The sequence below is a fragment of the Chrysoperla carnea genome, chromosome 2 (genome assembly GCF_905475395.1).
Source record: "Chrysoperla carnea chromosome 2, inChrCarn1.1, whole genome shotgun sequence".
NCBI classification, from domain to species: Eukaryota; Metazoa; Arthropoda; class Insecta; order Neuroptera; family Chrysopidae; genus Chrysoperla; species Chrysoperla carnea.
This window is the reverse complement of record NC_058338.1, coordinates 14,260,415-14,277,502: the sequence shown is the minus strand read 5'-3', so window position 1 is coordinate 14,277,502 and position 17,088 is coordinate 14,260,415. Positions and strand designations below refer to the sequence as shown.

The 17,088-nt window shown below is 28.2% G+C and overlaps 1 protein-coding gene across 1 annotated transcript in view; it reads left to right on the top strand.

The window, feature by feature from the left end:
• Positions 1-1,023: 1,023 nt before the first annotated feature.
• The window catches only part of LOC123291955 (neo-calmodulin-like), a 136,972-nt gene continuing 120,907 nt past the window's right edge, over positions 1,024-17,088 (top strand). Inside the window, exon 1 of the mRNA XM_044872431.1 lies at positions 1,024-1,098. Within this exon, the coding sequence (XP_044728366.1) occupies positions 1,060-1,098 (39 nt within the window). The 5' untranslated portion in view covers positions 1,024-1,059. The remainder of the gene's footprint in view (positions 1,099-17,088) is intronic.

Below are 17,088 nucleotides of genomic sequence, written 5' to 3'. Positions count from 1 at the left end.
GGAAGAACATGACTAAAATAAAACAAAACTTTTAACAATAAGAAAACCGACTTCAAAAGAAAAACTTTTCCAAAACAAATTAATATGCACTAAAAAGTAAAAAAATAACGAAAATAGAATGTAGTTAAAATTATTGTTATTTTTGGGGTCGGTGTCAGCCAAGGAAACAACTGTGACAGAACAGTTTGCTACATTCGTTTTTTTAAAAGAACCATCGAAATCGGTTGGCGTGATATTGAGTTATTCGTGTATGCAAATTTAATACTTTAATGGTTTTCTCATGGATGCCTCTGTCAGAATCAAAATGAAATGGAACCACGCGGGAAACAACAGCTTTCAAATAGATAAAGAATCATCAAAACACACATAAAAAAAATACAGTCGAATTGATAACGTCCTCCTTTTTTTGTTTGAAGTCGGTTAAAAAGAAACAAATTCGTTTCTTTAAGCAATATATTTGATTTTTGTGTTGTGAAAATTTATGTTATAAATTTCGAAGTAGTTGTTGCTACGTTTATTGCGATACAACTTGTGTATGTTCGAATATATATGACGACACACTCAACTCGCATACACATAGAAAATATATTGAGAGATAAGGTAACCTGTAGAATGTAATCAAATAGACTGGGATAGTGTGTCCATTACGGGGTGAAGTGTAAGCGTCGCTTAGCGACAGGATGCTGTGTATTGAAGACGCGCCTCTCCCAGGGCGGATAGCCTGCTAAATCAGTCTGACGTTCCGCGTTACTCAAAAGAGGTTTTTCTCTTCATCTTTATATGTGTTAACTATAAAAAATAATTTTTTTTCTCAAAATAAATATCTTATGTATGTTTAACTCGAAAAAAAAAAAAAGAAAATTAATTTAAAAAAAATTTGGATATTTCTAAACATATATTTTCAAAAAAATATGTGATTTTTTTTCTCTCTTTTCTCTTTAGGATAATTTCAGGAATATTTTTTATAAATTGATAAGACATTTTGAAAGTAGTGAATTTATTTTTGATAAAAATATATAGTATTTTTTGGGAAAACTTTTTTTTATATTTAAAAAAAAAATGAAGACTTCATCATTTTCTTTACGTGTTATGAGACGGGTAAGTTTTCTGTTGAAAATGAAATTGTGTTTTTCAATGTAAATATTTTGATGTCGTGTACTTTTTGTTGTGGAAAATTTTGAAACACACGGTTTAAAATAACTACAATAATATTGGGCAATTTATCTATAAATTGATATTTAATTAATGAATTGTTGGTTTTTGATTGAAAATTGATTTTATGCCATAAGCTTTTCATTTCATTGCGAATTTTCGAGATCATCCTTCAAGCGATATTCTAAAAAAAATGTGTAGTTGCTTTTGATATAATTTGATTTTTTTTTAAATATTAAAAATAAAGTAAAAAAAAATATGAAAGCTCTTTCGAACTGTCATTTTGAGTTTTTGAATCATGACTATTTTTGTTTTCACATGAATTTCGTATAATTTGGTGAGTTCCATGTACGTATAGAATTTTTTTTAAGAATTCTCTTAGAATTCTTTCAAAATGTTTCTTTTGTGAAATCTATAGCAGTTTGTTTGAAAAAAGTGAAACATCCCCTATTTTTCTGGGTAAATATTGTTATATTTTTTAATTAAACAGACTTTTATTTTGAAATTTTGGTATTGGATAAAATCTTTAAAAAATGAAATGAGTTCAATTTTATGTTAGATTTTTGTAAATAATGACCACAATAGAAAAGGCAATAAAATTTTACATAACTTTTGAAATTGCTTATGAAATTTGTAAAAATATATTCTATAATAATTATATTAAAAACTGAATTTAATGTATTCAATTATTTAAAATTAAATAATATTTAATGCTAATATGATGTATTCCATGGGGTATCTCATGTCCAACGCATATTTATTTTCGTCAGATTAATGCGGAAGGCTCGTGTGAATAGAAAAATTAAAATGCTTACAATATTCTTTAATTAATTGCCTTTAATTAAAAGTATTAGAAAAATTGTATAAAAATTTTAAAAACTGTCTAAAGAATATTTCAGAAAATTAATTAAAAAAATTCACTCAATTTGCACAAACACAAGTAATGATGTTGATAAGTTTTTTGATTAACGCGTTAAAGGTAAAAAAGTGAAATAAATAATATTTGACTGATTTAGAATACCTATTTCTGGCCCGATTTATAATATTTGGAATTTATGCAGGGAACTCCCTCTTGAATAGTAGGTAGTAGGGGATGTAAAAATGCTGACTTCGAAAAGAAATAGTTTTAAACCATTTTTTTTCCTTCAAAGAAATGTTCCTTCTTACGGCAGTAACTATTTAACCTATTTGAACATTTATTTGAAACCAGAAAATGTCTTTTTTAAAGTTCGTTAGTTCGCTTCTTCAAAGTTTTACTTACGCAGAAATTCGTTAATAAAATTAAGAAGTAGCAAAGAATTTGGGAAAGCTTGAGAAAATAGATTAATCTATGAGCCTTTAACGCTATTATTTATTTTAAAATTAAAAGATGTTATTTTGTATGTTGCAAAGTGTTTTTTAATGCTTGTTTTTCGATATAAAATTTTTTCGTGGAAGGCTCGAGGCTCGTTGAAATATTCTAGAAAAATGATGTATTACCATTGGCAAATTCTTATGTCAGTTCTCGTTTTTCAGAATAGATATTTGAAAATTGGGCATTCTTTTCTCATGAGAGGTTCTTAACCTTTATAAAAACTATTATTTTCAAAGCATCAAAGGCTAATTATGATGTAAAGGAGGAACCTTAATCAACTGCTTCCAAAAAAATGCATACAATCGAACTGTTCTCTTTCCTCACTTTTTAATCGTCGATATTTTTAGCGAAGTGCACAATTAATCCAAATGGTAATTTTTAGAAGAATATAAGAAAAAGGCAAATAAAAAAAATTCAAACCCTAATAATATTTCAAAGATTAAACAGTGTGTAAAATTTATTATTTATTTCTCTGGACTTTTATAACAATTCAAAATTCAAAACAAAAAAACTAAATATAATTCTATAAAAAAAAATTCATGAGCAGCAGCGCTCTATCCATACAGTTACATTTCCCCTTTTTTTAATGTTTATAATTTCAAGATGACAAGCTGTGAACTATCCACTTCGCTGAGCAACTTCAATTTGAAATACAAAGATTATTGTGTTATAACCTTCACTTCATATGCCGTCACTTAACCTTCTTTTGATCACAATTTCGTTTCCTTGCGAAAAACAAGATATTTCGACATTTAAAAGGGAAAAGCAAGGCTAGGAAGTTGACATTCCCGAAAACCACACCCTTGACAATAACTTAACATATATACAACTTTTCAATTTCAATCCTAAGGCTCAATTCAATGGGGCTGGATTGGTATGTTGAGTTTTAAAACAGCAAAAAAAACATGATTTTGTGTTTTTAAAAGAGAGAATGAGAGGTAGAAAGTTGAAACCCCAAAAGGATACAATCATGACACTTACTCAATTATAATGCAATTTGGAGAGGCTGTACACATTCCAAATTCCTGAAACATCGACTTTCTCAGACTTTTCCTCGAAACCGATTTAGAACAGCCTCTCCCCCGTTGATCTTCGATACTGTACGTAAGTCTATGTGTTTGGAGATATTAGGACTAAAACTAGGATAGTAACTTCTATTGTTAACCATCAATGTAGGACATAACTACTTAAAAATAATGAGCGAATTTGTAACTTAACACACATAAAGCATACGATTAGATAGAAGATGTAGTTTTTTTTTTTTATAATAAAAACAAAAGAATAATAATGCATGTTCTATTTTCTTTTTCAATTGTTAATTTTGTTAATGGATATCATAGCCTACAGAGAACGAGCACGATTTCTAGCATGATTATAAAATAAATGATTCAGGAGATATACGGGAAAAGTCAGTGTTCAAAATGATTACGATTTTAATTCTAGTGTAATATATCATCCGGCCGACCGTTTTGCACTTAGATTCAATCCTATAACCCCTTTCAGGAGAGAGATATATAGTAGCCCAAATTTAAGTAAGTAAGAAAATTTTGAGCTTTAACAGCCCCTTTTCACATTAAAATGTAGCCTACATACAGACAGACAAACAAAGTTATATCTGCAATAAAAAACTAGCGATCCGCCTCGTCCCAAGCAAGTACAATGTGACTATCTAGCATTTTGCACCCAATTTTGTCTAGCTTCCTTCAATCAAAGAGAAGATAAACATCCTAAAGTTTTTATAAAAATCATAGGTTTGCAGATGAGATTATCTTTACCTATAGAAGACCATATTTCACGATGCAGTCATGTCGAAAAAGCCTTCCTGGTGTTATTTCGAAAAAAGGAAGATAAGAAGATATCTTTTCTGATATTAAATTCTCGACGCATGTATCTCGCAAGGATTTTTCGGTGCATCTCCCGAACCAGTATATTATATATGATATTATAAGTGTACAGTATAATAATATAAGCTAAGAGTAACCATAAAAATTATTTATATCACAAGTGAAATTTACAAAATTTAAAAACCCCCGACAAATTCAATTTATTCCTTGTAAACCAATTTTTGAAAACTTAGCTATTAAATGATCTCAATCAAGTCGGTTCGACCGTTTAGGGGCTACGATGCCACTGAGAAACACACGGACGCACAGATAAACACTTTCAACTTATAACAGTCCTTCTTAAATCAATATCAAAGTGATGGTCAAGGACACCAGACGATATGAGGATAAGGATAAGGATACTTAGAGAGCTATCATTTTTCTGGACAAATTTTTGGAAATATTTTAATTGAAATTGAAATATTTTAGTTGACTTTGTTCTTTTTGCCAAAGACTTTTTCAAAAAAATTTTTTTTGTGAATAACCTTTGAAATGTTATATTGCAATATCTAACATCCTTAATATTACTCTATAAGCATTTCTATATAGAAAATCAATATTCTCTAACGAGGCATTAAACACAGATCAAAGCATACCAATTTTCGATGATATCCGTCCTTTTGAGACTTGGTGCAAGGCTTAAGGCAACGTAAATTATTTAGTTCTTTTGATATTTTGTTTGCTTGTTAAAAGTCAAATATATATTTATTTATTGACCGTACTTTTTTTATTTAATTAGTAAACTTCATTAAATAACCGTATACTTTTAAAATTTAATTAATTATAAAACAAAGATATATAAAATCTCCTACATTGGCGAAAAAGTTGACAAATTAAATTAACCTGATTTTTATACTTTTTGGATCAATATTACCCCATTCAGTGAGTTTTATCAAATAAAAAAAAATTTTTTTTACGTTTTTCTCGATTTTTTCAAAGGGGTACTACCCCTTAAAAAAATTGCGAAAAATCGAGAAAATTTTTTTATCTCCAATTTCGATAAAACTCAGTATATAAAGTAATTTTGACCCAAAAAGTACAAAAATCAGGTGCATTTGTTGACTGGTCAAATAGTTTTTGAGATACGGACTAAAATCGATCCAAACATTGCGATATCTCAGAAACTCTGCATCGTAACTTATTATATATTGTAATAAATTGATAAAAAATATTTACAAGAAATTTTTTTTGCAAAATATATCGAGCTTCTTTATGTGCCTGAAACATTTTTCATGATTGAAAAAGATTGTATACAAAGTTTTAAGTAATTACACAGCAAAAGCCAATTACTTAACAAGAAAGTTTTAATACTTTCTAAGAAAATAGGTTGAATTAATTCATCAGAGTATTAAATTTATATGTAAAATTTATTTCATGAATAATTGTTTGTTATCAATTGATATAAGATTACATTTTCTTTTAGAATTAATTTTTTTAATGATAAAATGATTTCTTTGTATATGTGCAAATTCTTTCACGTTGAGAACACGAATCAACTATTTTATATCATGTTTATTTTTTTTCATCTCAAGTTTTAGTTAAAAATTACAGTAGAATCTCGATAACTCGAACGTCAAGGGGAATGAAAAAAATTTCGAGCTAATGAGTTTTCGATTTAAAAAAATACTTGGACATACAGAGGATTACTATGCTAAATACTTATCTGCAGTGTATTGTACTAATATTAATACACCATTTAATCCCCTCCGTTTGTTGATATCTCTCACATCTAAGTGTCTCTGTATTGGTGAAATAATTTGATAAATATGTATTATTTTGTAGTTGTCTTTATTTAGAACACTCTGTATATACAAAATAGAATGAACAATAAGTAGGAATAAAACAATATTTTTACTACACCTGTAGACATTATTTAAGTACTATTTATTCGTAATGGTTGTAGAACAAAGCATACAAATAAAAACAAGAAGTTTGTGCCTTGTTTTAAAATATTAGGTACATTCATTGTTCCTTTGTGTATTTGAAAACTATACCTGATGTTGTATTAATACATATTTATGCAAGCTCGGCATGAATAAACCCTCTGAGTATTGGTGGTAAACAGGCGTTAAACGAAAAAGAAAAAATATAAATTTATAGTTTTCTTGTTAGAACTATAAGCACATCTGTATCAACTATATGATAATACCAAAACAATTTTTGCTAATATTTCTTTGCCAAATTATTAGTATTGAAGAAACCTCCATTATTTATTTACCCATCAGCACTACCGTCATCCGTTCGGTAATTTTTAATCCGGTGATGAGAGACTTGTTTATGTGTCCTGCGCATGCGTCAAGTGATTTACTGAGTACGAATTTGAGTAAGTGAATAATTTTAGAACAAAAATCAATATAATCATAATCATATTCATTCATTATACAGTAAATATTTATTGAATTAATTCTTTGCATATTAAAAATGATAATTTTATATTGAAAATAAATATATTTATAGATTAATATCTACCAGTAAGAATGCTTTCAATAAAAACAATAATATAAATAAATCATAAAAAACGCTACTTACATTATTGTCATTTGCAATTATTAAGCTTTGTCGATAAAAAATTATGAGAGGAGTGTTTAAAAATCAAGTAGGTGAATTTCCACCTTATACCGTCTTTCCTGCTACAATTCAATATTAATTTATGTAAGCACAAGTAGATTCAGTAATTTATGTATCAAATCGTACACTTTATGAATATTAAATTGCTTTATGCGACTCTGTAGATTTCTATTTTACCATCGTGAAAACAATACCATTAAAACCATCAATAGATTCTGTTTATTATACGTACGAAACTTCGCCACTTAGTTACTGCCAATTGCTGTACTTTATACAATCAAGTTGTATAAGTTTTAAGAACTCTATATTGGACAATAATTCGAGATAATACCAAGTTGTGATAAAGGAAAATAAAACACGACTATTGATCTTAGCAAATTTTAACTAAAATGGAAAATCAGGAAGAGTTCAAAGTACTTCGAAAATTAATGCATTATGAAATACAAACGAAACTATTGTCAGGGAGCATACTCAAAAAATGCGATTTTTTTTTATATCACAGGTAAATTTGATCCGATTTTATTGGAATTTTTTTTGAAGCCCACTAATTTTGGTCCATTCTTTTCAGCTGTGATGTCAATTTTTCGCTAGCTATGACTAATGTGTTTAATTCCGGGATGAGGACTCCACATTCTTGAAATCTATTAGAGCTAGGTTAATTATGATCACAAATATGAAAAGTATGACCCAAATTTAGTAGGATTACGTACTTGGTTTATCAAAATTGGATAACATTTCGATTTGATAGAGCAAAATTTAATTTTTTTGATTCTGATGACGTCATAAAGTTAAAAAATTCTATTTTTTTCATAACACAGACAAATTTGATCCGATCGTATTGGAATTTTTTTTGAAACCCACTAATTTTTGGCCATTCTTTTCAGCTGTGATGTCAATTTTTCGCTAGGTATCTCTTATATGCTTAATTCCGGGACCATGTATCCACATTCTTGAAATCTATCAGAGCTAGGTTAATTTTGATCACAAATTTGAAAAGTCTGACCCAAATTTATTAGGATTACATACTTGGTTTATCAAAATTTAATAAAATTTGGATGTGATAGAGCCAAATCATAGGATTACATACTTGGTTTTTCAAAATTGCCAATATGATACTTTTTGATACCTTTTAATGAACAGCGAATATATTAATAATAATTACAATTGTGTAATTACAAGTCTTTGGATTTTTTTTAATTTTGACATGATCGTAGTTATTCTTTTATTCGTTTCTAAGTTATTCATGGAGCGGAAGGCAATTTATTTAAGCTTTAAAAATATTCCTGATATTAATACTATAAATTTAGAGGTATGCTTTCCGCTATAAAGTTATAATCTACATCTGTTTAACATGACATAACAAATAGCCATCATCATACACTTTTGTTGAGATGATTTGTCAATGTAAACGATTTGTCAACGTAAACAATATTAAATTAGAAAAGTTGTATGTGAGATGAATTTTAATTTGTTTGCCAATTTTTATCAAATCACTGACGCTCTCTGAGTTTGAACCTCATAAGATTTCGAATTTATACATTCCTTGAGAACGCAATCAAATTATTAAAAAGTGTATCATATAACTACGTGTTATTATCGACATTTTAAAAATCCAATAATATAATTTTTTCTAAATATAAAAATCTCTCATGAACTCCAATATCCTCTATATACTGATAAAAGGATTTAAAAATAAAAAAACCTTTTTGCAACCTAATCGTCATATCTAGTTTATTACAAATATGATGATTCTTTATCTATTTGAAAGTTGGTGCTTCCCTTGTGGTCTCATTTCATTGTGGTTCAGTTCTCACAACGGCGTCCATGAGAAAACCATAAAAGTCTTCAATTTGCATTAAGTATGCACAACAAGAGGAAGAATAACTCAATATCACGCCAACCGATTACGTACTTGGCGTAATTTTTCGATGATTCGATTTCGATTTCGATGATTCTATTTTTAGTGACAAATTAGTTAGTGTGCTTCAGATTCATTAAAAAACACAAAATAAAAAACTTTTAACAAAAAGAAATCCGGCTTCAAAAGAAAATCTTTTCTAAAACAAATTAATATGCACTAAAAAGTAAAAAAATAACGATACTTTAATGTAGTTAAAATTATTGTTATTTTTGGAGCCGGTTCAGCCAAGCTAATGAAGCAAACTGTTCTGTCAGAGTTCTTTCCTTGGCTGATACAATACTCCAAAAATAACAATAATTTTAACTACATTATATTATCGGTCTTTTTCTTTTTTTAGTGCATATTAATTTGTAATGGAAAAGTTTTTCTTTTGTAGTCAGTTTTCTTTTTGTTAAAAGTTCTATTTTAAATAGTATATTACACATCTTGGGCGCAAAAGTAAAGAATGCCTCAGATTTCATGTTCATTGTCGCTCGAGACGCAGCTAAGGGTGACAAACATGAGATCTAGAGAGGCGTAAAGCGGCAACATCGCCTAGCAAAGCGGGACAAAAGTTATTCCCGGAGGGCGAAAACTTTGTTTTTTTATCATCTTCAAATACAAAAAATTTCAGGTCTGTACGATCCGCGGTTCAGCCTATGCGTTGATTCGTTAGTCATTCAGGACAAGGCATTTTATATGTATAGATTGTTTAAATATTTATGAATAAAAATCAAAATTTGATTTCCAAAAATAAGTAAAATAATAAAATATATCATCTTTTCAATGGATATGGAGTTTAATGGATTCAATGGAGTCATGAAAAACCCAATTGTTTTGTATTTGAATATAGAAGTAACAAAAACCAAATATAACGGCAAAATATTATACCTAATATATTTCTGCCATGTTAATTCAATTATCGATGAAATGAAGTGAATACAATAGAGGGCAGAAGGTAATATATTGTTAATGTTAGTCAAGAAAATACTTTGAATTAAAAATGAAAAAAAAAAACGATGATAAATATTTTTTATATACCAACCATCTATATTCATTTTTAAGAACTTCCACTTGTATGGTTTGTGTCTACACTGAAAAACTTTCTTGCTTTAGTTTGGAAAATATGCATTAGATGTAGTACTGTAGCTGTGATGTGAAAGAAAAACCAGTTTTCCACTGTTTTTTTCTTTGTTGGTTTCTCAGTTTTCTCTGTATCTTCTATATGTTTTTCTTTTATCATGGGCATGTGGTAATTATATAAACATCCCAGCTTATTCCCATTGGCTGATATAAATTTTGTTTAACATTAAATCTGGAGATCCGGTTTCAATCTGTATGCCCACTTTTAATGGTCCGGCCATTTCAAAAGTACCTATATTTTTTATGTTTGATTTAATTATAATTTTGTAAATAGTATATCCGTTGCTTATTTTTCAATCCAAGCAAAACTTATAAAAATTTTTTCATAAACTTAGAAATGAATCTAGAAATTTGGCATGTACATTTAGTTTGGATGACAATGCATGGTAAGGTTGTTGCGTCCTGATTTTCCCATCGCTTCCACCATATTTGATACATATACATTTTTTTTTGTCTTAAATTATAAATTTTAATAAACTTTTATAGGGACAAGATTTTTTTGTACTAAAAAGTAGAAAATAATTTTATCTATGAGTCACTCATACCCGACTATTTGTAAAAGCTTGAGGCCCTTAATATCAGGAATCAATCGAAAAATAATAAGGCATGTGGAGTAGATGAGACGTTTCGATTCATTTTTGATATTTTAAATTGATCTACTCAAGCTTTTACAAATAGTCGGGTATGCATGACTCATAAATACAATTATTTTCTCTATTTTAGTACAATAAAAGCTTGTCTTAATTTACCGTTTACGGGACAAATGTTTTCAAACAAGATCACAATGCTACCGATACATGAAATCAAGAATGATGTGGTTTATTTGCTTGCTTGACATATTTTTTTATACTTTTTATTTCTTTATCAAGCGCATACCAATCGATGTTGGTTTGATAACTGTAATATACATGTTGGTACATGTTAAAACCAATGATAAGTGTAGCTTTTTTTGATGCATTTCTTGTCAATAGATATAAGTAAAATTGAAAAATGTTTCGATAAATCTAGATTAAAAATTTCTATTCTATACAGTTTTTTTTTTCTAAATAAATCATTGTTATTCTATTTACTTTTCTATCGGAAAATCTGTTTTCAATCTTTTTTAATAGTAAATATACATGGATATTTTAACTTAAGTATGTGGATGCAATTTTTATTATTTGTCCAAGAACCAAATCAATTTCTACTGCTTATATTAAATGAAAGCAAAATAATATTGGTAGAAGTATAAAAGTAGTTACATTGATGTTAACAATTTCATTTTGTCATTTTGGACATTTCAATTTATGAAGCTATTAAAACCTCTTACCTACAGTGGAAACAACAATCGGACCAATATTGGATTCAATGCTGAGTGGAGAGTGTGCCAGGTTTAAAAATCTGGCACAAATACCTGCTTTTTGTATTAATATCGAACGATAACGTAGTTTCAAGCTGGATTGTAAGATATTAACCCATACCTGGCTTCCCATTTTCTTCAAGCTAGCTTTGCCTCAATTTTATAGAATTGTACGGGTATTTATAGTTTCATGTATAGTTTTTACCTAGCTCGAGCTCTTTGATATTTCTCTCAGATGTATAATATGATGCGCAAAGTACAAAATTTTGTATTTTTTCAAAATAAAAAATATTTTGTGTTTTTTGATCAGTTTTAAGCAAAAAAGCGCGCTGTTAATTTTATGTCTAGACACTTAGTTTACGAAATAAAAATTCTTGGACAATTAAAAATGCAATATTCAATTTTTAGAAAAATGTGTTTTTTTTTTCAATCTCTGAGATAATTCTCCTAGCTAACGCAGATCCTGCACTACAATTTTTTTTTTTCGACAAGATATATTACGAAAATTTGATCTACGGTCAGTTCGTTTTGCCTTAACGTATCCATTATCGTGTTCCATATTTCTAAACGTTTCTAAAAGTCCATATTTTCTAAACGACATTATCATTATTATAGAACTTTTTCAATTTGTGGACACTTTGCTCAATCGATGTCAAAATTGAATAGCTAAATTTTAATATTTTCGAAAACAGAGATTTTTAATATACTAAAAAACTTTTATATATGGAGCCAACTTATAAGTAGACACGCTGTATATTCTAACAATATCCAATTCGAAAAAATGCGATCGAAATGTATCTTATTATCAGGGTTTTGCAGTCAAGAAACTGCTGGATCTCAAGCGGTCAATTAACAATCTCGAAAATAGTAAAAACTCTTGTTACTTTAACTGGATTTCGAACTCATCTAGAGATACATTTGACAGCATCAACTCATAGTTTTTTCAAAATAAGCATTAGATAAATATATTATTAATAATGAACTGAATTATAATAATAATGCATTTTACTCGGAATATTGTAAATTATTTTTCTTTTGTATTCAAATTAAAAGCTTTCATTTCTAGTTACTGCTGACATCGACAGTTGAATTAGTTTCCACGTTAAAATAATAACAATATTAATAATAATAGTAATAATCATAATAATAATATGAAATAATTATGTAGACAACACCAACAACAGGAAACGGATATTTTATTATTGAAGTTTATGCAGCCATTGATTTTATACTGACTACAAAATATACAGGGTGAGAAAAACTTTGCATTATTTTTGCGATATCTCAGAAGTTCTGCATTCAATCATTCAATTAATCAGATTTTTATACTTTTTGAATCAAAATTACCCCATCCACCGAGTTTCATCAAAATCCAAAACAAATTTTTGTTTGCGATTTTTTCGATTTTTTCAAAGGGGTACCCTTTAAAAAAATTGCAAAAAATCGAAAATTTTTTTTAATCTCCGATTTTGACAAAACTCAGTATATAAGGTAATTTTGACCCAAAAAGTTCAAAAATCGGGTAAATTTGTTGACTGGTCGAATAGTTTTTGAGATACGGATGAAAATCGATCCAAATATGGCGATATCTCAGAAACTCTGCATCCAATCATTAAGTTAACCTGATTTTTATACTTTTTGGGTCAAAATTACCCTATCCACCGAGTTTCATCAAAATCCAAAACAAATTTTTTTTCACGATTTTTTCGATTTTTTTCAAAGGGGTACCCTTTAAAAAAATTGCAAAAAATCGAAAATTTTTTTTAATCTCCGATTTTGACAAAACTCAGTATATAAGGTAATTTTGACCCAAAAAGTTCAAAAATCGGGTAAATTTGTTGCCTGGTGTAATAGTTTTTGAGATACAGATGAAAATCGATCCAAATATGACGATATCTCAGAAACTCTGCATCCAATCATTAAATTAACCTGATTTTTATACTTTTTGGGTCAAAATTACCCTATCCACCGAATTTCATCAAAATCCAAAACAAATTTTTTTTTGCGATTTTTTCGATTTTTTCAAAGGGGTACCCCTTAAAAAAATTGCAAAAAATCGAAAATTTTTTTTTATCTCCGATTTTGATAAAACTCAGTATATAAGGTAATTTTGACCCAAAAAGTTCAAAAATCGGGTAAATTTGTTGCCTGGTGTAATAGTTTTTGAGATACGGATGAAAATCGATCCAAATACGGTGATATCTCAGAAACTCTGCATCCAATCATTGAATTAATCAGATTTTTATACTTTTTGAATCAAAATTACCCCATCCACCGAGTTTCATCAAAATCCAAAACAAATTTTTTTTTGCGATTTTCTCGATTTTTTCAAAGGGGTACCCCTTAAAAAAATTGCAAAATTTTTTCTATCTCCGATTTCGATAAAACTTACTATATAAGGTATTTTGACCCAAAAAGTACAAAAATCGGGTATATTTGCTGACTGGTCGAATAGTTTTTGAGATACGGAGAGATTTATATACTTTTTGCGGGCGAAAAATTAACGCATGTGCAGTGCGGGTGATCAAATCTCTAATATTACGCGACTAAATATACCAAACGATTAACGCGAGTGCTGACGGGTTAATAATTTTCAATGCCCTTATTTGCATATAAATTGTCAACTTATTTGATTGGATGGTTGTAATATAATTGTAACTATTGTATTAAAATAAATTTTAATATTAAAATATATAATTATTATATTATTGATGTAATTACACAATAATTAGCGTTGTATTCATATTTTGTTAATTTTAATTTTAATAATTTTACTTCCTTTTTATTCGGAACAAAAAGCTTTACCGATACAAAATATTTCACTTGATACGGAGCCCTTAAAATAGCTAGTTTTTCAAACATAGAATAAACTTTAATATTTTCTCAAGAATACACTCGAATAATATATTATGAAATGCATATTGTAAAACTTTGATGTCTTTGAAGTATATTTGTGTGTCTACATATAAAATTGAATAAAAATTAAAAAAGGAAGAAAGTAGGAGATATCTTTTGCTTTATATATACGCTTATTGTAAAACTTTTGTAATAAAAATATCTCTGGAAAATTGTATCGTTTAGGTATATCTCATACTATTTTGAAAGAAAAGATTTTTTTATGAAAAATGTAAGGTTTTTTTATTTTCATCTCAATCAAAGTTTACGAACATAACTCACGATCTTTAACTACCGAATTCATTTCAAAGAAAAAAAAAATAAAAATAAGAAGTCGAAAAAAATGACAATCAGTGCCTGGAGCTCGTATGAATCATAGAGGTCCTGGTTCGATTCCTTGTGCGAGTGTATTTTTTACAATTCTCTTTAATTAAAAAATTTTTAATATACTTCTCCGTTTGAGTTCATCGAATGTTTTTCCACCTTTTTCAAAAAATATTAATGTTTAAACTATTAATTAGACAAAGAGGGTGAAATGTTAGGACTATCTTTCTATGAAATGTCTTAGAGACGATATAAAAATTCTTCGTGTAAGAAAGACACGCAGACAACAATATTTGAAAGTTTATAATTTCTTAATTTTTTAACCAAGGTTAATTTAATAATCATGTTTTTTTTATGGTATTATAGTTTAAAGTTTAAGTTTGGTTTGACAAATTGAAGTTTAATGGGACAAATTCTTTCTAAGTATATTGGGGAAATTATTAATGACATCAAACAGTTAATATGGCAGTTATAAGCAGGCTTAAACTTAAAAAAAAAAACCCCGTAGTGGTTTATGGAATGACGAATAGATTATAAAGTAAAATATATTACATATATTGCATACGAGCTTGATACCTGCCCTCTGCACTTAAAAGTAAAACCCACAGCTTATTAGCCATCATCCCTCTTGATCTCACTTATTCCCCTTCCATAACACTAGAAGGAATTGCTTTTTTCATTTAAAAAAAAATATATCTTTATAAATTATAGCTCATGTGTTATTCTGGTGTATGAGCTATATTGCTAAACAGTTTTATTCACATTCATTCGCTAATTTTTTCGTGAAAGCGTAGCAAAGAAACAAACAAACAAACAATCAAACAAACAAAAAAACGCCCTTACTTTCGCATTTATAATATATAGGGAAGGGATAAGCCACCGTTTGTTGCATGACAAAGTGCTTTTGAAATCAAATGATGACATTTTAAGGAATTTTGATTTTTTACTCATCTTGAAATTTTCGATGGGCCACCCTGTGTGTATTATATTAGCTAGATCTTAATTTATTGAACTTCGAAATACTGACAGTAAATTAATATATGCTATTTATGACAGCATAGCTAATATTAATAATAAATAAATAATAAAAATATAGTATCTTGAAAAATATTTGAACTGTGTATTAAAGTTTATAATAGGAATTTTAATTATGGCAACAATCCAAGTTTACAATAATAAAATAAAATACTTAGAAACAAACCTTTATAAGAAATCTTTGGCTGTGGATTTAAAAATATCATTGTCTTATTTTAACGTTGTTTTCCTATGACTCGAATATCAACACTTGTTTGTCCTAGCCAACGATGAGAAGAGAACAAAGTGTACGAAACCTTAACTTACTTAATAAACTCTTCAATTTTGCTAAGGAAATAGAGATCGATAAAATGTCTTGTGATTTTATTATTTTATAATAATCTACATAAAAACAATAAGATTTGTAGCTCGTTAATAAACAAAACTAATAATTTATTGCTTATAGTCATTTGAAGCATTTTTATTTCTGTCATTAAATAAGCATAATGCAAAAAGTTCTTGTATAAGTAAATTCAAAATCAATAATAATTAAACTCAACCTTTATTACTCATAGAATGACGAGTATTTGAAATTGGAGTAACACAGCTGTTCAAGTAATTTCGATTATATAAAGTTCATGTTACAGTTCTCAATTTTAAACAATCGAAAAGTTACACGTTTCAAGTAAAAGGTGGAAATAGTCGAAATTATAATCCATATACTGGACCTAAAAGCCACAATTCCATAAGAAAGGATGTAAGAGAAAAAAGATTTTTACCTTTAACTTATCTATTTCAAAATATTTCTGCTACACAATTTTCCCAATAAATTAGAACTATTTTTAAATAAATAGGATTACATACTTGGTTTATAAAAATTGATTAAAATTTGGATGTCATGGAGCAAAATGAAATATTTTGGATTCTGATGACGTCATAAAGTTGAAAAAATCGATTTTTTGATAACATAGGCAAAATTAATCCGATCTTGTTGGAATTTTTTTGAAACCCACTAATATTGGATCATTCTTTTCAGCTGCGATAACAGTTTTTGGCTAGCTATCATTCATGTGCTTCATTCCAGGACCAGGACTCCACATTCTTGAAACCTATTAGAGCTAGATTAATTTTGATCACAAATATGAAAAGTATGACCCAAATTAAGTAGGATTCCATACTTGGTTTATCAAAATTGGATAAAATTTGGATGTGATAGAGCAAAATGAAATATTTTGGATTCTGATGACGTCATAAAGTTGAAAATATCGATTTTTTGATAACATAGGCAAATTTGATCCGATCTAGTTGGAATTTTTTTTTAAATCCACTAATATTGGATCATTCTTTTCAGTTGTCATGTCAATTTTTTGCTAGCTATCAATTATGTGCTTCATTCCGGGGCCGAGGCTCCACATTCTTGAAATCTATTAGAGCTAGGTTAATTTTGATCACAAATATGAAAAGTATGATCCAAATTAAGTAGGATTCTATACTTGGTTTATCAAAATTGGATAAA